This window comes from Apis mellifera, linkage group LG1 (genome assembly GCF_003254395.2).
Source record: "Apis mellifera strain DH4 linkage group LG1, Amel_HAv3.1, whole genome shotgun sequence".
Taxonomy (NCBI): domain Eukaryota; kingdom Metazoa; phylum Arthropoda; class Insecta; order Hymenoptera; family Apidae; genus Apis; species Apis mellifera.
Genome location: NC_037638.1, coordinates 12,425,567 through 12,449,361, shown reverse-complemented (window position 1 = coordinate 12,449,361; position 23,795 = coordinate 12,425,567). Strand labels below are relative to the sequence as shown.

At 38.2% G+C, this 23,795-nt stretch overlaps 1 protein-coding gene and 1 long non-coding RNA gene across 2 annotated transcripts; one reads left to right on the top strand and one right to left on the bottom strand.

Moving 5' to 3' along the window:
- Positions 1–7,100: 7,100 nt before the first annotated feature.
- LOC102656191 lies at positions 7,101–11,479 on the bottom strand. Its single transcript, XR_001706450.2, has 2 exons — positions 10,897–11,479; positions 7,101–10,635 (listed from the first exon to the last, which is right to left on the bottom strand). It is a non-coding gene; the product is annotated as an uncharacterized LOC102656191 (long non-coding RNA).
- A 47-nt stretch (positions 11,480–11,526) lies between these two features.
- On the top strand, positions 11,527–19,073 carry LOC410723 (fez family zinc finger protein erm). Its single transcript, XM_006570110.3, has 4 exons — positions 11,527–14,047; positions 16,609–17,808; positions 17,945–18,438; positions 18,778–19,073. The coding sequence occupies exons 1-3, from the start codon at positions 13,882–13,884 to the stop codon at positions 18,382–18,384; spliced, it is 1,806 nt and encodes a 601-aa protein (XP_006570173.2). The 5' UTR covers positions 11,527–13,881; the 3' UTR covers positions 18,385–18,438; positions 18,778–19,073.
- Positions 19,074–23,795: the final 4,722 nt, after the last annotated feature.

The following is a 23,795-nucleotide window of genomic DNA, read 5'->3' as shown; positions in this document are numbered from 1 at the left end:
CCAACCCCTTCCCTCCTTACCGCCCCAACTCGTTTTAATAAAATCTCCTTTCTGCGGGGTGCATTCGATTAAAACCAAACGCGGAAGAAGAGAAAAAAAGAAGGAAGACCGATAAAAAGAGAAGAAGAAAATCCTCTCCTCGGGGTGATACGCTAAGCTTACTTAGCCTCCAACGACCACTTGCCAGTTATACGTTTGTTATGAAACGAAAGGAAATAATAGTTTTCCTTTTTTTCTTCTTTCGATTCATATTTTCACGAATATTCAGGGATTCATGCAAGAGTCATTAACAGCTCTGCGGATTTTTATCAATTTAAATTGTGATCAAAATAATTTCTGTTAAACGAAGTTATTCCTTTTCCAGATCAATCAGATTAATTAAATCGAACAGTTTTCAGGGTGATATAAATTGCAAGTTGAAAAATCCAGTACAAATTTGAATTCTAATATGTTTATTTTATCACATTGTACAATATTTATTTGGATTGCACAATAGGACGAGTATTAAATCAAGTCAAACTTATTTGCATAATAAAACGTGTCGAATAGTTTTCTTTCGTAAAATTTTCCATGTAATTTTTATTCTTCGAAAATTCATTAAAGTATTTATTATTCCGTGTATAATATTCGTAACATGTACAGGAAATTAACTGTACATACGAGAAACCTTAATACCTTTATAAACACATTAAGTTTCATATAATCCACTTTACATTCGAGCTGATGTTTCTATCAAATTTAAAATAAAGTAATGGCGAATAATGTATTTGAGTTGCGTTATATTGCATTAATTTATCACGACACGTTATATTTTAATAGGAAATTTTTCTCCTTTTCTTCATACAATTTGCGATTTCATTATTTAAGACGATTAAAGAATGTACAAAGAAAATTATAATTGAATATTTTTATCAAGAGTTTTATTAGGGGATGTTTTAGAGCGAGTCGAGGGGAGAAAAGATTATTCGAGAAGGTTTTTCGATGTATCTAATAGAAACTTAAAAATAGGAGAAGAAAATTTCTAGGGGAAAAAGCAAGAGTCGATGATTTTCTGCGAGGATAGAGGAAGAAACAAAAATGGAATGAAAAGATAATAATTCGCGTGCTTTAAAGGAACGATAAATTAAAGAAACCGAATTAAAGACGATTTTCCTTCAATTTTTAAATCTATTTTGTTTCGTGAAGAGAAAAATAATTTATTTCTCCTCCTTCTCGTATCTGAAACACAGGAATGGAAAATATCTAGATTAAGTTATACTTAGAAATACAACAAGTAGAACAAAGTAAACGTTAATTTAAATCGTTCATGGAAAACCCGTGGAAATTGGATTAACATGTTATTAGTAGAATAACGAAATGTCCCTATGAATGTCTCCATTTAAACGAACTTAATACCATTTTATTTTCAGAGAGCGAATGTATCTCTATCTGGAATGACCGTTGGACCAATTGTCGCCGAGTATCGTCAACGCCATCTACCAGCAAGATTAGGAGATAATGAAATTGAATTTTACGTTGTAGATTGTAGAATGTGTGTTTAAAAGATTCTAACGCGAAATATCATTCTCTATAAACGAAATTTTCTTCTCAAATTGAATGACGAAAAAAAAAGAATAATAACAGGAATGAAATAAAAATTGAACCAATCAAAATTCGAACGAATTGGAATCTAGTTTATTCTGAAGAGAGATAGAAACAGGTATAGGCTCTTTAAGCGTCTTTCGTGGTTACTTTATATCGACTATGCTAATCTTGGAGGACGGTCGTCGTCTGCTTCCATCCCCTCCCCTCCTCTCTCCAGCCTTCATATATAAGAGCAAATAGTTGGAGGCGTACAACGAAAGGGTTGTCCGTGCAGGTTAACCCGTGACGTGGTATTTACAAAGAAAGGGAAGTTCCACGAGTGGTAGACGTAAGTAAGTAAGTTTGGGGGCGGGAAGAGGGGGGAGGAGGGAATTTATACGCGATGTTTGAGGATTCGTGGGATCGAAATCCCTGTCGTTTTCGACAGCTCGAGAAAGGGTTGTTTGCTAAAGGTTGGTTTGGAGATGTGCTTAGATGTGTTTTTTTTAATATGAAAGAATCAATCTTCTCTGGTCGAATTTGGAAAGATTGGAATATTGAACATTTTATTAATATTAAAAGTATAAATGATTTAACGAAAAGATAAGTAAGAAATGTGTGGATGGATATATTAAGAATCGATAAATTAAAATTAAATAGTTGAATCGAATGGAATTAAAATTAAATAAATGGATGTAATAAAATAAAAATAAACGTGGATGAATGGATCAATGTAAATATACACGTTGATTATAATTCAATTTTTATAATTGTATCAATGAATATTTGTATCAATATTAATCACACTTGATTTCAATATTTTTATTTCTCTATACGTTTTTATTCTTAGAATTTGCTTACGTTTGAGGAGAGAGAGAAAAAAAAAGAAGAAGAAGAAAATTGATGAGATGTAGTTGCTTGTTGAAAATTCTCCCTTTTCCAATATAATACTAACGTGAGAAAGAAACATATGATAGTTGAAGAGTTTAGTTGAATTGTGCGATAGAGGGTTGATTTTCAAAGGGTATTCGATTCTAATCAATTAAATTAATATCCATACTTTCCAGTGCGTTCGAGGGAAAAAGGTTCTTTCGTTATGCATAGAGTTGCATAGCAATTTGCAATTGTAAGTAAGATTTTAAAATTAATACTTTATCACACTTTCAATAAACTAAACCAAAAAAAAAAAAAGTAATACTTTCTATTAAAAGATTTTAAATATATAACAAAAAATTGTATAATATATCGTTTTAATAAAATAATATCCATAAATGATATCGTAATTTAATTTATAAAAATTGAATGATTCACATCGAAAGCAATTTCACGATTCGATCAAATATAATTCTTCTGCCATAATAATTATATACAATGGATATTTATTGAACAAAAATTTTAAAAAACTTTTCCACCCTTCTTGAAGAATTAATTAATACGCGATTTATAATTAAAAAAAAAATAATAATATCTGACAAAGATATTGTACTTCTTACGATTATTGGAAAAAGATAGGATGTTATTTCGTGGTTTCAACAGGATTTTATACGGTAAAAAGAGGGGTGGCTCGCGTTATTCTTCATTTTGTCGCGCGATTTGTCTATGCGAAGGTACGGCATCGTAAAACGAAGGTGGAGAACAAGTAAGGGTGATACAACAGCGTTCTCGATGTCTCTGTGACGATCTTCTATCACACTTACACACACACACATGCATACGCACCCATACAATTCCTGGATAAATTATCCCGTATATACGACACCACTCGGCCATCATAGTAACCTCTTCTTGAATGGAAAGGTATGTATCTCTTTATATTTCTAATATATACATTTATTTATTAATTGATATCTTGCGATAAAAAAGAAACGTGTCTGTGCAAAAGTTGGCAAAGCGAATGATTTAAATACATCTAAGATGATTTGGAAATCAAAAAATCACTTTGCAAGGAATTATATTCGCGAGAGGAATCGTCGATCTCAAAGAAATAAAAAATAAATTATTTTCCTTCGTCAAATTTATAAAAATATTATATAGGTAATATCCTATAACTGACAAAAACATTTGCAGAAAAAGTTAAGTAAGAACTCGAAACATGAAAAGATATCGGATTGGATCGATTCGACACGGGAAGAAAAAAAAGAAGAAAAAAAGAAAACTGAAGTTTGACCTAACGAACTAATCAGCAAAGGCCCTTACATACGTCCTTCGTTAGCCGCGACACATGTATCCGCATATAGGCTTTTCTACAATGTGTTTAATGTATGCGAAGTCATTCCTGATTCAGCAAAGTTCCACGGCACAGGATGAATCATCCCCTCGCGCACACCGGCTCGGCGCTCGAGCACCGCGATAACGTAGGCACTTTACAGCCTCGAACGAGAACGACTCGCTTCCTGTCCCCTCCCTCGCCCATCCTCCTCGTCCCACGCCCGAATTCCCCGCATCCACCTCTCTCTTTCCTCCTTTTAGCTATTAATTCGACGTGTTGCTGCGGCAACTACGATGTCAGCAACATTACCCGTTCCTGTATCGATGAGATAGAAATGTCAGCGAGCGAAATTTCGCTCGCAAGATTTCTTAGCAAAAATTCCAAATTGTGTTGAATTATTATATCAAATGATTGAGAAATGTATAATGATATTTCTGGATGATAAATCTGGACTGGTTAAAATAAATTTGAAAAGAAACGAGAATGTATGATATATCCGAGTAAGGATCGTGGATGATTAAATTCGTTTACCAACGGACGGTATTGCAGAGTTGTCTTCGCGAATGATAGCGGAATGGCCGCTGATTTCGATTCAATTTATTTTTGATTTTTATTTAGATTTAGAGATAGAGAATAGTGCAACAGTGTTTATAAATCGAAAATTAATGTTCTTATGATTTATTTATTTATCGTGCAGATTCATTTCCCGAAATAATCAAATATGTCTGTGTTTACCAGTTTAACTAATTGTCTGATAATTTCTATTTCGATTGTTGTTGCGTTTCTTTTCCACTCAATTTCGAAAATGATAAGAATTCTAAAAAAAGATTCGAAAAGTTCAAAAGCATCGCGGAAATATTTCAAAGAATCAATCCAAAGGCTTTGAAAAATATTAAATAAATCTTTAGGGGTCGAGGATACATCCAATAACTTCTTAGAAACTCGAAACCTTATGGAACTAACGATACCCTTGGAACCATTGAAACTTTCCTTCGATACTCTTGATACGATACCCTGGCAACGTTTGGAAACTTTTGGTTCCAAGGTCAGTGATATCCGACCTTATATGCACATTCCATTCCCGGTATATACACGTTCGAAATCATCCACGAAACGATACGAAAGATTCTTTTTTTTTTTTTTTAATCCATTCGTTTCTTTCATTTTATGCAAAACCAACATGTGGTGGCGATTCACGTTTGCTTTCAATTATAACCGACGAAATTGAATTTTTTTTTAATTAAAAATTAAATCGTATAACAACCTCGCCCCCATCGACCCATTTTTCTTTCTAACAGAAATTTATTCCCTTTTATTCTCTTTGTAAATTCGTTATTTCGCCTGTTTATTTTTTTATTACGCAAAATTTCCAATCATTTTCCGAATAGCAATAAAAAGCAATCCAAACGCAAACTATTGTGTGTTGCAACGTCGCAACAAATTTATCTTTCGATCCATTTTTTCCCCTTTTTTTTTTTTTTTTTTTTTTTTTGGTCAAATATTTACAAAAAGGTTACTCTCCGATCTCGATGATTTTTTTAATACGTTTATTACGCTGAATAACGTTTTTACGATTGCGTTGTTTATTAAAAAATTATTAACCTGACCTAACCCAAAATCCAAATAATAAATCAACATAAAGAAATTTAAAGTTTTATTCCATATCAATTAATTTACATTAATAAAAATAAATTTGATCTAACATAACCTAAACAAACTGTTTCGAAGGAACGTTTAGTTAACTTTCTGAAAAAAATCTAATCTAACCTAACCCAAAATCCAAATAATAAACCAACATAAATTTAAGTAAGAAATTTAAACTAAACTTTTACTCGATATCAATTAATTTACATTAATAGAAATAAATCTGGCCTAACCTAACCCAAAGTCCAAATAATAAACCAATAAAATTATTATAAAGAAATTTAAAGTAAACTTTTACTCGATATCAATTAATTTACATTAATAAAAGTAAATCTGATCTAACCTAACCTAACCCAAAATCCAAATAATAAAGAAACCAACATAAAGAAATTTAAAGTAAACTTTTACTCGATATCAATTAATTTACATTAACAGAAATAAATCTGACCTAACCTAACCTAACCCAAAATCCAAATAATAAACCAACAAAATTATTATAAAGAAATTTAAAGTAAACTTTTACTCGATATCAATTGATTTACATTAAGAGAAGTAAAATCTGACCTAACCTAACCTAACCCAAATAATAAACCCAAATAATAAAACCCAAATAATAAACCAACATAAAGAAATTTAAAATAAACTTTTACTCGATATCAATTAATTTACATTAACGGAAGTAAATCTGACCTAACCTAACCTAACTCAAACTGTTTCGAAGGAATAATTAAAAACATTCATCATTCAACGTATTAACAAAAAATCGAGATCGAATTTGTCCGCGAAAAATAATTTTATTTTTCCAACGAAAAGATTTACCATTCCTTTCTTTTCGAACTGAACCAGACTTACATCCAACTAACATTGAACTAGAACAATCACAATCGCAGGTGTAGAACGTGTGTCCAAGTCACGATCCTGTAAAATTACCAAGCCAATTCCACGACACGGCGGAGGATCGCTGGGCGCCATGCATTAACGCGGCGTGCATCGCGACGCATTAAGCGAAATAATTTATAGCGCGAAATTGTAGTCTCCGGGTGGTAGGCCGGGTGACGTACGTAAGACAAATGGCACAGAAACCAACGGCGCCCATAATCTCTCCGTACGTTGGCTGGATAACCGAATGGCAGCCCACCGAACACACTGATCCCACTGATATCGTTCCATTATACTCGGAGGCCATCGCGATGCACCGGCTCATCGGCCATTCACAACGCGATTCCCTTGATTCGACGGTTCAATTATCGATTCTGATCCGCCCTGTCGTCGCAGCCGCCGCCGCAGCCGCCGCCGCCGTGAACCTGCGCCGTTCTAGCGATCCTCGTGAAAATCGATGAGAAATCGACGAGTTTCCTTCATAAGAATCCAACTTAATAACGTTGGGAAAAATTTTGAGAAATTGGAAAAATTTGTCCTTCAATTTTTTTAACTCGAGATAAATTTCAAACGAATTTCTTATTTTATTACAGGAACGCCGTCTGAGTATGAAATTGAAAAAATTTATTCTTCGATTTTTCTAACTTGAGATAAATTTCAAACGAATTTCTTATTTTATTACAGGAACGCCGTGTCTGAGCATGAAATTGGAAAAATTTATTCTTCGATTTTTTTAATTTGAGATAAATTACAAACGAATTTCTTATTTTATAAATTTTATCACAGTTTGATGTAAGATGATCAATTTTGTGAGACATTTTATTTTAATTAATTGGTAACAATTGATTAAAAGCTTGTTATTTTATAATTAGCATTGATATGTGCACGAAACAAGGAAAGAATTTCACCAAGCTCTAAAACACTTATTCCACTGTTCATCCGCCGTGTCTGAGCATGATTATACATATTCCACTTAAACCCCGTCCGCACTTTCCCACGAGTACTCCACCTCGGAATCCGCCATTTCTCCACAAACCTAACAGCTTACTTACGAGCTCGCTCGTAATTCACGTATTCCACTTCGCTTTTTACACTGAAAATTCTATTCAATCAATCCGAAATCAGCGTGTAAAGACGCGTATAAGCAAGAAAATATTCGTTAATAATATCTCAATTACAGAAATTCATTAAATCTCGGCAAACAACTATCGATCTTCCGATATAAAAAGTAAAATTTTAAAGATTCCAAGCGAATGGACTAATTCTCCCCCCGTGAAAACAGTCATAATTTATTCATCCTTTTGTCCACCACCGTATACTCCATCGTACTTTTGCCGATGCAGATTAAATCACGTAGAGGAGATATCCACGTGAAGGTGCACAGGGACGTGCACCGATTCCCAAACAGGTCCATTCTCGATGCATTTCTCACCCGCCGTTTAAAACGAAGAATTATTTTTCTCTTACTTACATAACCAATTTTACTCTCTTTCTCTCTCTCTCTCTCTCCTTCAGTTTGAAAGAAAACGGATATAAGAGATTTCACGATTGGCGGATAACTCCGTTTCAACAAACGATCCAGAATTCACGATCGTGACTCCGCCACCGGCGTATTTCATTCTCCCAAGTAATCCCCGGCTAATCCTTTGATTTATGAAGACCTGGCCGCGCCGCTTCTGCTCGTGATCAGCTCGTAAGCCAGTGAATCAGTCGGGCCGCTTTAATCGATCACCAAACGTGCGTCCTTCCCCAATTTTCTATAAAAAAAGTACAAAAGCAATTCGAAGAAGAACAAATAATAACAAATTCTCGACGCAGGTATCCCAGGACATCGAAGCAAAACACGTTGGCTCCGATTAATACAGGTCCAACTCGCGAATCGAATCCTCCGGCTTCCGGGCCCGGAGGAGAGGCTCGGCGGTCCCTGGATGCCGGTCGAGCCGACGCGGCACGAAGGTTGCCGAGCAACCGGTGAATATGCGCAATTATAGGGCGAGAACGAGCGAACGAAGTGGGAGTTGGTGGAGGAGAGATTCTGAAATAGAATGTATCCCGCAATTACCCGGCCATCTAACGCGATCGAAGAGCAACGATTGCCGGTAAACCGGAAGTCTTGCGTCCTTGGATCGATGGGTAAGTTTGCGTCTTCGTTGAATTAACAGGGTATGAAAAAATTTGACGAGATTTTTTTCATAATATCGAGTTTAAATGAAATTTAATAAAATTTTTCCTGAAAAGAAAAATTCTGGTATCTTTGAGAATTGTAGGAGAAGAGTTGGAATCCACGGTGGTGGAAGGTTGCGGCTGGAGAAGTAACACGAGAAATATTAAAAGCATTAAATTAAGGGTGCAATGTATACGGTAAAAGCTTTCCATTAAAGGATACTAAAATAAAGAATGAAGTTTTCCACGTCAGTTCCACTCATACGGTATCCCATACGCTGACGCGTTTACAAGTTTCAACGGTATGCGGATGTGATAAACACATCCTCTCCCCCCCTCCTCTCTCTAACAATATTATCTCGCAAAACGTTTCCACGTTTACATTCCACCTAAGGATACAAGTTTTAACAATCGTGTTATTTGACGTAATATTCCATAAAATATTCCACGTATCGCGTAATAAACCCCTTTGCATGCAAATCTTATTCGCCAGCAACTGGTCTTTGAGAGAAGAAAAATAAGAAGCAAGGATCTTTCCTTCGAATATATTATCAGTAAGCCACAATATCTTATGTTAATTTAGTTTTTCGATAAATTTCTTAAATTTATGGACGTAACTTTTAAAAATTAAAGAAAATTAATAACGAGATCGATTATCTGAAATATAATATTTCCATGTACTTTTTGCACGTACATGTGATTGATCGAAAAATTTGAAAAAGAAAGGAAAAGAGGATAAACAGAGTTTAATTCCAAGGCTGTTCATTTTCACGGGGACGTGAGATGAGCAGGAATCGCGAATTCTGCGTTTAATTGAAGATCAAACGGTAACACGATTCGCTAATCAGACTTCCTTTAATCCTCGGGGCTTACGTTGAATTCGGTTCAGCGTTTTAATTGTCTCGTTGTCGGAGCTCTGCGCTTGAAATCGGCTCCGATAAATATTAATAAGAACATTTTGCGAAAATGAGAGGAACCCGTCTTTTTTTTTTTTTTTTTTCCTTTTAGAAGCTGAATCGAAGAAGAACGCATCGAAAAAGGATTGAATCGCGTCCTTTCTCCATTCTTCGACGATGACTCTTTTCCACCCACGCTCGAGTTTCCACAATCGAAACACGTTATGTCAAAACTTCAAAAATATATTTTCCCTCGAAAAGATTCTCTGAGATATTTACTTAGGATTATTCGAATAATTGTATCACGAATTTTAATTAATCCGATAATCTTCGTCTCCAAGATGAATATTGCGTTCAATTAATGAATTTTGATTCGCGAATAAATCAATTTTCGAGGAGGAAGAAAATTATCAGGTGTAAATCAATCAATCAACTTTTTCACAATTATTCGATCAAATTATCATCGACGTTAAATTTTACTGTTCCTTCGAATATCTGTTTTTATATTTTTCGAAAATAGAAACAATTATTATGATTAATAATTGTGATTAAAATTAATGATTAATCAATAATGAATTTATTGGACAGATTAAAAATAATGTAGTATCTTCTAATTTCCAATAGCTTTCCAAAATGAATACGTTAAAATACAGAATGAATTATCGAATAATAAGATAAAGCTAGATCTCCCTACGCCCCAATTGCACCGGATTAATCCATCGTCCATTTACTGTCTACAATATAAAGTACATACAACGATCCATCAAAACTCGTCTTAAACTTTCTTCCTCCACTGGGGTGTATCCCCCCTGCTCCCAACTTTCAGACAACAGTTAGAGCCAAAAACTTCCCCTCCACGCCGAGGGGAAAGTTTCAACTCCTCCTCATCGGAATCATTAAATCCACGCCGAGGAGGAAGAGGAGGAGGGATATAAATAAAAAAAAGAAAAAAAAAAAAAAGAAGAAGAAGAAGAGAATCGTACATACCCTTTAACCAGGCATCCCTTGAACCAGGGGAAACACGAGGGATAAATAGAGAGGAGAAGCGAGAAAGGGAATGAAAAGGGATGAAAAGGAGGAGCGGCGCAGACGATACGAGCGGTTAGATGACGTCCGAGAATAAGCGTCGAGATTATAAGGTACGCATACAAACCATCCCCCTCCCCCTCCTCCTCCTCCTCCTCCTGCGCACAACCACGTGGACGAAGAGGGACGAGAAGCTGGAGGTGCAACGAAGACTCTCCGTGAAACTTACGTGGCCACGAGGCGAAGGGAAAATGCCTGCAACAAAGCGTGGAAAGGAGGAGAGACAGGGACAGAGATAGGTGGAAAAAACGAGAGAGAGAGAGAGAGAGAGAAAAGGTGAACGCGATGCGCTATCGCAAAACCCCGGCACGACGCCGGGGTCGGCGCTATCGATTGGCGTCGGCGTTTCCTCGACGTCGCTATTTGCCCGCCGCCGCCGCCGTCTCCTTTCTCTCTCCTCCATTATCCGCCGTCTTCTTTCCTTCTCCCTCTCCCGCTATTCTCTCCACTTTATACCTTCTCACCGTTCGATGGATACTCCTTTCTCTTCCTCGTCCCCCTCACGCGAGCTCGTATAACGTCGTCCTCCGCCTTCTATTCATCCCCCCCCTCCTCGTCCATCCACCCTACCAATACACCTACCCGGTCCTCCTCCTCCTCCCCTCCCCCTTCCACTCTTTCCCATCCGACGCGGTAACAGGTGTTGCTCCGGCCCCGAACTCGTACAAAATCGATGGCCAAGAGCCACATCGGGAAAGGGGCTGGCGGGTTTACCCCCTCCAACTTCTCGCAGCTTCCCTCCCCTCGATCCGGCCAAGCTTCACGCATACCGGTATGCGCTTTGCGCACACACTCGTGCGAGGGAGAAGGGGGGAGGAGGAGGTTGGAGGAACGGAGCAAAAGCGAAACGGAGACGCGAGGAAAGGGAGGGAAGGAGGAGGAATGAAGGAAGAAAGGGGTTGCGAGGGAAAGAGAGAGAGACGAGAGGAAGGAAGAGGAGAAGCATTGGAGAGAGAGAGAGAAGGAGCTGTGCACGGAGCGGAGGAGGAAAGGACGCAGGCGCCCAGGACGCGGGCCGACGCTGCTCGACGACGCTGCATTGGCAGTTGCACCCCAGCCACACCCGGTACGAGCCATGTAGTCGGGCTACCCTCCACCGCGATACACGGCGGACAATTGTTGCTTCTGCGCCCACAGGTGGTACATCTTCATCTTCGATCTTCGTAGACGTTCGCCCGCTCGGTGTGTGCCTCGCGTCCCCTCGCGTCGAACGCGACTAAATGGACGGGCCGGCTCGATCGGTCAACCGCGCGTCGTGCACGTAATCGCGCTATCCTCGTCCATGTCGCGCTCCTCTCTCTCTCTCTCTCTCTCTCTCTTCCTCGCAGAGTCTCTTGGTGCGTTGCTCTTCTATAGTTTCATTTATATATATATACATGTATAATGCGAGCCTCGTTGCTTCGTCGGCTCGTATCGAACCACCGAAGCCCCGAGTAGTAAGCGAGGCTAGCCTACCATCTCGAGGAGCTTGAATTATTTCTACGTTGTATGTATATATATATATATAGAGAAAGTGGCGGAGGAGAGACGAGGAACGAACGAGTACGTGGCTGTGCGATGGAGGCACGCTAGACTCAGCCGCACGAGGGCAGAGTTGTAGCTCGTAGCGGCACGCACGCGGCTTTCATTCGTCGACGACCGGTGGAAAGGAAAAAAACGGAAGAGGAAGGAAGAAAGGAAAGAAGGAAGGAAGAAAGGAAGAAAGGAAGGAAGGAAGATCTATAAGAGAGTTTGAGAGAGAGAAATATATATATATATATATACGCAAGAGGAGGTGGGAGAGCGAGGAAGAGAGGAAAGGGAGAGGGGACCACTTACCAGGGGGAGTTATCGACTACACACGTAAGGCGACAGCGCACACGTACGGATACACAAACATCGCGGACCTGTTGTCCAACTTGTTGCTCGTCCCTGCAAAAGGCACACCTCGCCTGCCTTCGCGACGCACAAGTCGCTCTCGGAAAAAAAAGGCAGAAAGAAATCAACCTCGATGAATTTCGATCCCTCGACTATGGATTGAAAGGAAATGCTTCGCTCTACTAATAATCCGTCTTGAGGAAAGATCGTTCAAGATAGGATTTTTCTTTCGATTTTCCGCGCATAAATTCTCCTCGAAATCGGCGAGATGAGGGTATTGTCGCGAGAATGGACACGCCCGACCTACGCGATATTGCGCCAAAGTGTTGCCGGCACGATGGAACGGTGCTCGGATCAGCCGGGCGAGTAAGACTTCTCGGAGAACGAAACGAGCGAGAGAGAGAGAGAGAGAGAGAGGACAAACTAATATGAACGTCTTTTTATCATTGAGAAAGGATCGATAGAGAATTTCATTTGTCAAGTCATGAGGCGCGTAGAAGCCGGAAGACTCGTCCAACGAGGGAGAGCCGGGAGGCAACGGGAAACAGGGCAGAGGTAGACTAGGAGAACAGAGGGACGGGGAGGGGAAAAGAAACATATAATCTTCCACCCGCGAATACAACGAAAGCAATACTACAAACAAGGTAAAAGCGAGCAAAGAGGATCTAAAGAGAAACGAGAGAAATTTAAAAAGGAGAAGAAGCAAAGAAAATCATTCCTTTCTCCGCGTACATACAAAATACTCGAGTAAAACCATCATCGAAACGATCTCGACTCACGCACCGCGCGCTTCTCTGGCCCGAGTGTCTCCAGCGCTAGCTTGCGGGTATAGGAAGTATTCCGGCCGGGCCTCGAGTTGCGTCGACTCGTTTCGCCGAGGGGATATTTTAATATAAAAATTTTAGATATAAATCTGTACGCGTACTTGTGCGCGCACCGTGTCTATCTATACATAGACATATACATATATATATATATACGATAAAGATAAGTGTGTACATATACACGTAGTTCCCTTTGAAATCGTGCAACGACATCTAGAGTTAAAGTACCTATATACACACGTATATACGTATATATATATATAGACACATATACACGCAACTTCCGATCGGCGATCGGAATCGACGTTTCCGATAGCCCGCCACACGGAAGTTAACCCATTCGGACCAATCGATATCGATACAACAGTTGCTAATTCTCTCGAGGGAGAGAGAGAGAGGCACGCAACTGCGTTTGGAACGCTGTGCTTCGATCAAAGGACTACGAAACGAGGAGAGAAAGTTTGGAAGAGAGGATGAGGAGTGAGTGAGGTGATCGATCGGTGAATCGATCGTGATCCTCCGCCATCAGAGACCACCAGGACGATACTCTTCGCGCGTGTCCTCGATCGATGTAATTATTGGATGAGAATCGTTGAAAGAGGAAGAGAGAGAGAGAGAAAGTCGAATTTCATCATGCTTTGAATACTTGAAGAGACAATAAATAAATCAGAAGATCGTACGTGGATCGGAGAATTATCTTCAAAACTCTGTGAAAAAACGTTTTTATAATTAGATTTGATAGGACTCGAAAGAAGCCAAGATGCCGCGTTGTTACATGGTGAAGAAAGCTCTGTGCAACAAGTACATAAGCAACGTTGCCAGAGGATTCGAGAGCTGGGGTCGCGGAAGGAGCACGCCATCACCGACCACCATGCAGATCCCGGTCTCGCCCATAGAAGGGAGCGTCGCACCCCCTGTTGCTCAAGGTACGGTGTTCGTAGTCCCTTCCAATTATGCCTCCTATAATGGTAATTAAACAGTCGTCGAAGATTCTTCCCAAGGATAACGGAATATTCGTTGATGTAGGTGAATTAAAATTAACGAAATTTCTCTTCGTATATATTTATAAGACGCTTTCTTAAATTTAATTTTGAGAATATTGCTTAATTGTTTAATTATTGAATTCATATATAATAACAAGCAATAATTTTAAACGTTATTTCTATATACATGGCCTTCTTGGAGTCTGAAAATAAACGTGTTAAAATTATTTTCAATTTGTAAATTTACTTAAAGGAAAATGAATGTTTTGGAAAAAAGACGTACGTTGGATTTCATAACATATTTGTAATTCCTTCTTTCATTTTTTTTCTTCCAGACGTCGCACTTGCATACAAATATCTAAATAAAAAAAGGAGAAAAAGAATATGAAAAAGTAAATGACAAAAGAAAATTGATCGATATTTTAAGCTATTAGGTTCAATTAATACGAATGTTTCTACTATTTGTTCCAAAGGCCCGCTGTATTGATTCACCCTGTAGCCATATATCGTTCGTCTCGTGTCGGCGCGCTGCACGGACGCGTGTTTCATCGTTGGCAAGAAAAGTTTCTGCATGCTAGCAAAATGCTAGCAAAATTGCCTCCGTATTTTTATCTGTTCTTAATGCCGTTAGAAATATTATTAAAACAATTGTTGTTGCACAATATTAGATCTAGATGATTTTACAAACAACACTTTGATAAATTATTATAAATTACAAGTTATAACATGTGTTATAAGAGAAATTGATAATAAGAAAGATTAACTTATTTACGTGAATTTGATAGATTCTAAAGAACAATTTTCGAGAACAATCGAGAATTTTTAATGAAAATTGATAACAATTCGTTAAAATTCTTTTCCATATTTAAAGGAATCCATATTAAAGAGAAAATTATTCTTTGAAGATAACAAAAATATTTAGATTACTGTATTTGACAAATTATTATTATCGTAATAAGAATAATTCTTATTCAATCTCATTAAGTTCGTCACAATATGATCAATTAAAGATAAAATTTACAGCAATAAATATTCGATATGAATTCTTTTCTCTACGAAATATTTCTTATATCTTTAGATGTAACGAATATTTAATGCAAATTGAAATTGTCTCGATAAAAATTCAAAAGGAAAATCAATAAAAGTGAAAGATATTTGTGAAAATAAAATTGTGCGCTCGCAGAAAGAAAAATGGCGGGGATCAGGGGCCGTATTTAAACCTGGAAATACCGACGTCGTCACGTCGTAGTAATTCGCGGATAACTGCCACGACGAAGCTGCATTAATTGTTAGAATTGTCGTTCCCGATGGCGCCAGTTCCCAACCATGTCCCTGCTTTGTAAACGGCTCACGATTTATGCTTCATAACCGAGCATATTCGAGTGAATGAAAAAAATATTATGCGCAAAAGACTTGGCGGAGACGTTAACAAAGGAACCTTTGTCCGAACGAAACATTTCGATCGATCGGCCGTGAAATAGGAACGATTACTATCGCATTGAAATTGCGAGAAATTAAGCAGATCGATTTTAAATTGTCTTAGATAAAAGATAGATTTTTATCGAAGTTTCCTAGAAATATTTCAATATAATACAAATAGAATACAATTATCTTAATTGATTGAGCACGATTCGAATTTTAACAAATTAAATTGGCCTTCAAAAATTCTATCGTTTGAAAAATAGAACGATATTAATTCGTAAATTAATCGCACAAAAATATTTAATATTGAAACAATCGTTCGAAAATCGTTGAAAAAGTTGTCACGCCAATTGTTGAGAAAACTTTTCCCCGGGAAGACATGTCGGTAAAACAGCGAGAATATGCGGAACGATTTAGAAAAGAAAAGAGAAGAAGCGAGAAGACACAAGAGGATCATTGCTCGAGCGAAACACGCAGTTTCATAACCGAGTTATCGTGAAATTTTATATCCGCTCGCTCGTACACTTCCCTTGGCCATCCACCCATCCCCTTTGACCTCGTTTCCAACATGCTTGCCGTCATAATCCCTGATCCTCCTCCATCACTCCCTCTTGCTACCACTTCGCCAACGATGTTCGACACTCTTTCGTTGGCACGTCGACAACAGAGCTCGGCCTCTCCCCTCCCCCCGCGGACCGTTTTCCGTTCTCGCTCGTTAAATCTCGATTAAAAAGTCAAATTAAGAAATCGAGTTACGCGCCGCTCTCGGTCCTCAGTTGTCTCGTTAATATCGCATTGTCGCGGACTAAAGGGGTGAAATGGGGTTGACGATGTGGTTTCCACTACTTTGCTCAAAGTCACTGTCTTCCTTTGTGGTTTCTTTTTTCTTTTATAGAGAGAGAACTATATAGTTTGCTCGTTTCACTTTGGAAAATTAATTAAAAAGAGTTAGATTTTATATACTCACGGGACGTAACGTTGAAATATCGTAACATTCGTCCTAAAAAATCGTTAATATCGATTGATTTATTGAATATTTTTCAAAAACGATTCACAAATAGATATCGAATCTCGTGTTGCAGAATATCTGAGCACGCAGTCTCAAGACACGACGACAGGAACGAAGATGCTTGAGCAGGACGTCTCCAAGGGGAAGGCGGACGAGCCCAGCAATGTGGACATGACGATCGCGACAAGCAATACGGGCGCGCCAGAACCTCCAATTACTGGTCGAACGGAGGCAACATCTCCAACGGTGATTACCTGCGCCACTACAGGCTCATCCTCCACGATAGCGGCGTCACAAACAGAATCGATCGCCTTGGGTGTCGAGAACACAACGATCGCCACGTCCACGTTGCCTTTCACAGCTCCCAGATCACCGTCCAGAACAGCTCATACAAACTATCAACAGCACACGAACATGCCCCATCACTCACCTCCCGGGGAACCTTCCCCTCCTTCGAGCACCGCTACACCGTATCACACCGTCGAGGAGACAACGGATCATTCTGCATCTGAATCGAGGATAGGGTCCAATAACGGCAATGTGATCACCAATTACGTGTCTTCGATGTTCAAGGATCGTTCCGCGGCCGAAACAGAAGCTGCTCACGATTTGTTGGAGCTGTCGAGGTCGCTCCCGCCATTACCGCCACCTAGTGTCGCGATCGGGCCCCAGAGCGTGATAGAATCGCCTGCCACGGACATACAAGAAATGACAGTGTACCAACCTGATCAACCAATCTACCAGGTGAATACCATCGATCTGGCGAATTCGACAGTCTACACGCACCACCACCATCAACAACAACAAACGCCCACAGCGAGCATTATTTACGAGCCGAGCGCGACGATAGTTCAACAAACGGGCAGCGTATTCATACCTCTGTCTCCTGTACAAGAGATTCTGCTCACTTATAGCACACCGTCCATTCCGTGCGCACCGATCGTCGCAACTCAACAACCGCCCCAGCAGCTGGCGCAGCAATCTCACCAAACTATAGAGGCGGCGCCACCGTTGACGCCACCTACCTCCGAATGCAGCAGCGATATCGAGAATAACAATCCCAACTCGCAACCGAGTCAGAAAGATAAGGAGGTGCAGACCGTGACCGAGCAAACGGAGGTGAAACCGGCCAGTTACACTTACGACACTTTACTGGTGGCCGATGGAAGATCGAAGAACAAGAAGATCGTGCCTGCACAGAAGACGCAGGAGACAGAACCAGTCGAGACGCCCGAGACGTCGAAAATTGGACGATACGTCTGTTGCGAGTGCGGTAGGTTGTTGTTGTTGGAGAAATTGACAGGACACGCGTTCGTTGTGATTATTGTCCGGCAGCACGATCGATAGATCGAAGAAACTATCTTCAATGAGGAATCGCAACGTTCAGGATAGAAATTCTCTGCTTTCAGGTAAACAATACGCGACCTCGTCTAACCTGTCGCGACACAAACAAACCCATCGTAGCATCGACTCGCAATCGGCGAAGAAATGTATCCACTGCGGCAAGGCGTACGTCAGCATGCCGGCGTTGGCGATGCACGTGCTCACCCACAAGTTGACGCACAGTTGCGGCGTGTGCGGTAAGATGTTCTCCAGGCCGTGGTTGCTGCAAGGCCACCTGAGAAGTCACACGGGCGAGAAGCCTTACGGGTGCGCGCACTGCGGCAAAGCGTTCGCCGATCGCTCGAATCTCCGCGCCCACATGCAGACCCATTCCGCGGACAAGAACTACGAATGTCACAAGTGCCACAAATCGTTCGCGCTCAAGTCTTACTTGAATAAACACTTGGAGTCCGCCTGCCAGAGGGAGAACGATGAGCCCAACAACGACCTAGATGCGCCACAGTAGATTCGTTCGATTCGTTGGGGAATAGTTGGCGCTCGTGTCGCTGGTTATGATCAAGTAGGTCGTAGAATTGTTGCAGAGTCGAAGATCTTTGAATTAGGTGTCGCTGTAGTAAGAAAAGTAACTTTGAATTGTTGTGGAATTTATTATTTTTATAAATTTATTTCACTAACGTGAGTTATAATGATCGAAAATAATTGAATTTGCTAAAATTATAAAATTATTTAACTAATGTGAGTTATAGCGATTGAAAATACTTGAATTTGTTAGAAGAAAAATATTATATATAGGTTAGAATCGAGAGGAACAAAGTTGCAGAAAATAGAAATGACAATTTTTTTAATTTTATTTATTTAATATTCACGGATTAATCGTCGTTCGAATTTCTGTTTCCAGTTAACGACACGTCAAGAGCGAAAAAGATCAAAGAAGCAATTTTTCCAAGGTGCAAACTCGTCGGTAGGTCGATATCGAATCCGTCTGGAAATAGATCTATAACGATGACGAATTCATTGTTTCTCCCTTCCTTTCGTAAACTTATAAAAAAAAATTCATACGAAATTAGCGAAAGGAAGAGATGATCCATGAAATGTATAAAAACAACGGAAATACTCTCGTCTTAGAGATTGACAAGTGATCCTTCATCGTTGAACACCAACAACGCATCGTATTCTCATTCTGGGTAAGCAAACGCATTTCAAACGCATTTCAATCGCGATTCGAGTCATAACGAAATTGTTTAAGAACAAACACACGTAAAAAGATACGTGTTCGAAGATGAAACTTATCTTTCCTATAAAACGGTCAACGATTGAACCAACGTGAAAATATCGTGGTTAATTAAATTTAAAATCGTTTCATTCTTCGTGCGAGATTGGCTCCAAAAAGTGAAGTTTATCATTAAAATAAGCGGATATTAAAGTCGCGTTTAAGCTGGGAAAGAGAAGAATACTCGAATACTCTCCTCGAATTACATTTACAGGGATATATCGTCCTAAGACAATTTTATTCGCATCGAAATACGCGTACGATGCTATTCTAACGACATTCCTTTCGTCCATGAAACGATAAAAACTCCGTTCGTTGTCCGGTAAAATCGATATTCGCGGGACATCGAAATGGAAAACGAAACGACGCTCGTTCGGTTTCCGATTAAGGGTTTGAAGTACGATAAAGAGAGGACGCGGAGAACGAACAGCGGCGGCGAGAATCGATGCAATACTATCGAGGGACCATCAATTTGTGAGTAAAATTCATTTCGAATCCGCCGATCGTCGATGGAAATCGGATCAATTCCTAGTCGAAGGATTTGAAGATCCAACGAAAATAATGTACGCTCGAAGTAGTATCTCGAGAGCAACGTCCTCTTTGATACTTAAGGATTTTTAGAAATCACACGGCACCTTTTCATCTTATTCTTCTCGTTGATTTTCCACAAACTCTTCCGAAAAATCTTCTGAATGTGATGTAATCGATTGAACGACAAGGTCAGTATTATCACATTGTTGAGATTCTTAGATATATTTTACTTTTTCTTCTATTTCGTTGCAGTTTACCATGAAACACAGATATAGGTTATGTTCTATATTTTAATTTGTTAAGTGGGGATTTGATTAAAGTTTAATTTATATTATCATTAAAATCACTTAATCTTGATTATAATTGAAAAAAGTATAAAAAATAATTTGCACATATTATTTCAGTTTCATACTATAAAAGTATTATTAAATTATACAAAATGTAATATACCTTAATTTAATTCATTACAATATGCAAATATTTTTTGCATCTATCCATTATATTTTTATAAAAGATACAAAATGATCCATCTAGAGGAAAGCAATATAAAATAATTTATCCTAACTTATCATCCCCAATTTGCAATTTAAAATGATAAAATAAGAACAGAATCTATTGAACGTATTCACGTATCTATTCACTTCAACTTAATATTTTTCATCAAACTATTAAACTAGTCTATTCTTCGATATCTATAAGATATTTGAATCTTCTTCTACAATTAATTCTCGAATCAAAAGATAAAATGATTCACACATTGAAAACGTGAAAAAGAATAGTCGTTTCTTCGTGGTTGTCTGGCAACCAAACATGACACTCGATACGAAACTATCGAGTGTCCAATTCGCGGAAAACTTTTCACGCAAGTGTAATTTCCTCGAGGCATCCTTTTTCCGAACTTCCATCGCCGCCCTTGGCGCACAATGGAGGCGGTGGGGATGGGCACACGTCGAAGGTTTTCATCAACATTTCACGTAAACTGGACCACCTGTTGAATGCTGGAATGACCATTGGTAGCGAAAGGGTCGCTCTCTCGTTCCGCTCCCCTAAATTATAGAACAGTACTCCTGTAATTTCCTCGTTGTCAAAAGTATACGAGATCGCGATTTTTCCGCTTTCTTTTTTTTTTTTTTTTTCTTTCTTTCTCTATGATAGAAACGGTGGATAAAGGATCGACAGAATGGAATTTACAATTACCGAGCGAACTGTGTCTAGTCAGATTCCTTCAATTATCGATCGAGCATTAAATGAAATGTCCCTAGTCGAATAAATTTTTTCCAAATATTTATTCTCTTAGGTTAGCTCTTAATTTTTATTTAGATTAATTGACAGAAATCTCCTTTCAGAATTGATACTTTTTGTAACGATTCTTACAAAAAACCTGGATGGAGATAGATTTCCTTAAACATCTAGTCTATTGAATGAATATACATAGTCGTGTTGCACAGTCGAGTTATCTCCTCAAATATTTAACACTTTTTACAACGTTTGTAAGGGCAAATGTAGATATTTTTACCGCGATTCAAACTTCGATTTTTATTATTCTTAGGTCGTTAGTCACTTTTTATTCATCGTCTATTCCGCCTCGTAAGTGGAACACCTCGAATCGTGATATTAATTTTAGAAACAACGTTCTACAACGCGATTAATTAAATGATGAAGAAAGGGGGGGGGGGGGGGGAATTGAAGCGTCGAAAGGAATGTCGGAAAAGAAAAGAAATATTCTGATGAAAGGAACGAAAAATCGAAAGGATAAGCGCCAACTCGAAAAAAAAATAAAATAAAATAAAATAACAAACTTATTCTCTAGTCAACGAGCTACGCTTGTATATTGTATCGTTTTATCTTAGGTTGCCCCCATCGAATCGATGGGCTTAATCCTTGTATAATAAGGTGAAGTTAAGGTTGCTCTCTTTAATTTAACTTTCGTCGCTGTTGCTTTCGCGTGAGAAAAGAGAAGAAGAAAAAAAAAAAGAGAAAAAAAAGAAAAAAAAAAACAACGCGTTTTTATAACGATGTAGTAGATGATATTTTGGTACGAGAAACATTTTCAGCGTTTTAGAACACTTAAGGATCGACCGATTATTATTGCGTAACTCGGTTAGTCCATCGGTAAAGTAGTAATCTTTACTAAACGGGCGCAAGAAACGGACGAGCTTTAGCCATTTAAGTTTTTTGTATGAGAATACCAAAGGAAATATATAACCGTCAACGTCTACATACATTTCCTCGCGCCCATGTTTCGTTCAACAAGAAAAGGGTGTCGAAGCCCCCCCTCCCCCCTTCGATCGAAGAGAATTTCAACGGCGGTGTTCCAGCAACGTGCAATTGATTCGAAATAAAATAATTTTCGAAAATAGGAGAAAGAAGGCATTTTTGAAATTAACATTGGAATGAAACTCCCTTTTTGTTTCTTCCCTAATATAATAATAATAACGAAACTTGGATGGAAGAATAAACAATTTTGAAATAAATTATTTATAAAAAAGAAATTCGCTCCTCTCTGGATAAAGAATAATTCAAGATTCATCTGAATCACGTGTACGTTGTTTGTGCTAAGATATTTGAGATATTGAAAAGTCAGAAATAGACTTGCCTAACATTCCTTCGTTCGATTCTAATAAGACTAGATTGGCTGTTAAACGTGTAAATATATTCAATTATTTTTTATATATATATAATTGTAAGCATAAGGTTCCTCTAGTCCTAGTAGTAACTGTTTTCTCTTTATAGATATTTAATTTGTATATCATTTGATTAACGATGAGTTAAGCGAGTCTTGTTCTGATCGCATTCCGATGGGCACAAAGGAACTGCTCGAAAATTGTCCAATACGTTTTCGTGTCTCTCTCGTGTCGCAGCAAATCAATATTCGAATGCTATTCAATAATAATGGGGGGGGGGGAACACAAATGAGCAGAGAGAGAGAGAGAGAGAGAGCGGCACGTGTCCTGTGTCGTGAAAACCGGAAACAACTAATTTAAACAGGTCGGATGGATGGTCGGTAATGGCAAATTTGATCTGCACATTCAATAATGTTCACAGCTATACCTGTCTCGTTTTCATGCTGTAATACAATAACACGACAGTCAATCGAAACTCTAATCGCAATTAGAGAAACCTCGTAACGATAGTCAATAAATGAGATAAAAGAGAAAAGATCTATATGGTTAACAAAAATGTATCGTTCTTCGTCACCGTAACGAATTTTAATTGAAAAAAAAAAAAAAGAAAGAAAGACATTTTTAAACGAGAAGTATTCGAATGTATTAACGTTTAAACTTTTTAAACCAAAAAAAAAAAGAAAAAAGATTATAGAGCGAGCAATTGATCATTGGGACCATTATTTGGCCATTTTTGCCATTTTTTTTTAAATCATTAAAATACTGTGACTGGAGATTGAATCGTATTTTATATCATATATTATTTGTTATTATTGTTATTATTATTTTTATTCCGTGTTTCAATATGTTTGCATATTATCTGTTTTAAAATTCCCGCCATATATAAATATATAATAATTAACATCATCATTATTTTTATAAGATGTCTTTTACCGATTATGCTGAGCATAAGCTGCAAAAACAGTTATTTTATTGTGAACAATTTTGTGAATTTTATCCAATTATATTAAAAATTCGAATATATTCAAAATCAACGATCAATCACTCGGTTAAGATTATAAAAATTCGTTGCCGTCTCGAAGAATGTTTTCAGCGTCGAAAAAGTTTCTTGAAACATGATTTTCCTCTATGCTTGCTTGTCGAATTTGAGGACAGGAAAACATGAAGTAACGAAAGAAATTAACTTATTCGATTAAAAAAAAAAAAAAAAGAGAGAGAAAAAGATAAAAAAACGATATAGCAAAAACCTCGTAAGAACTGACAAACACACGAATACAAATTAAGAGTTAGATCATCGCCGTAGTGTAAACTTAAACGAAAGCAAAAAACAAAAAAAAACAAAAAAACAAAAAAAAATTAAAAAAAAAATGGTATTATTACTAACGTTATTAACAATAAACAAACATTCGGCGCTATTTTTTAGATATACAAATAAAATTTAAGCCAGGACCCAGGACGATCATGCCTCGTACATTTCTCGGTCCGCTGAAA

Coding starts and splice junctions, on each gene's coding strand:
- LOC410723 (XM_006570110.3), top strand. CDS start 13,882: ATGCCGCGTTGTTACATGGTGAAGAAAGCTCTGTGCAACAAGTACATA. Junction 14,048..16,608: donor CGCACCCCCTGTTGCTCAAG/GTACGGTGTTCG, acceptor CTCGTGTTGCAG/AATATCTGAGCACGCAGTCT. Junction 17,809..17,944: donor ATACGTCTGTTGCGAGTGCG/GTAGGTTGTTGT, acceptor CTCTGCTTTCAG/GTAAACAATACGCGACCTCG.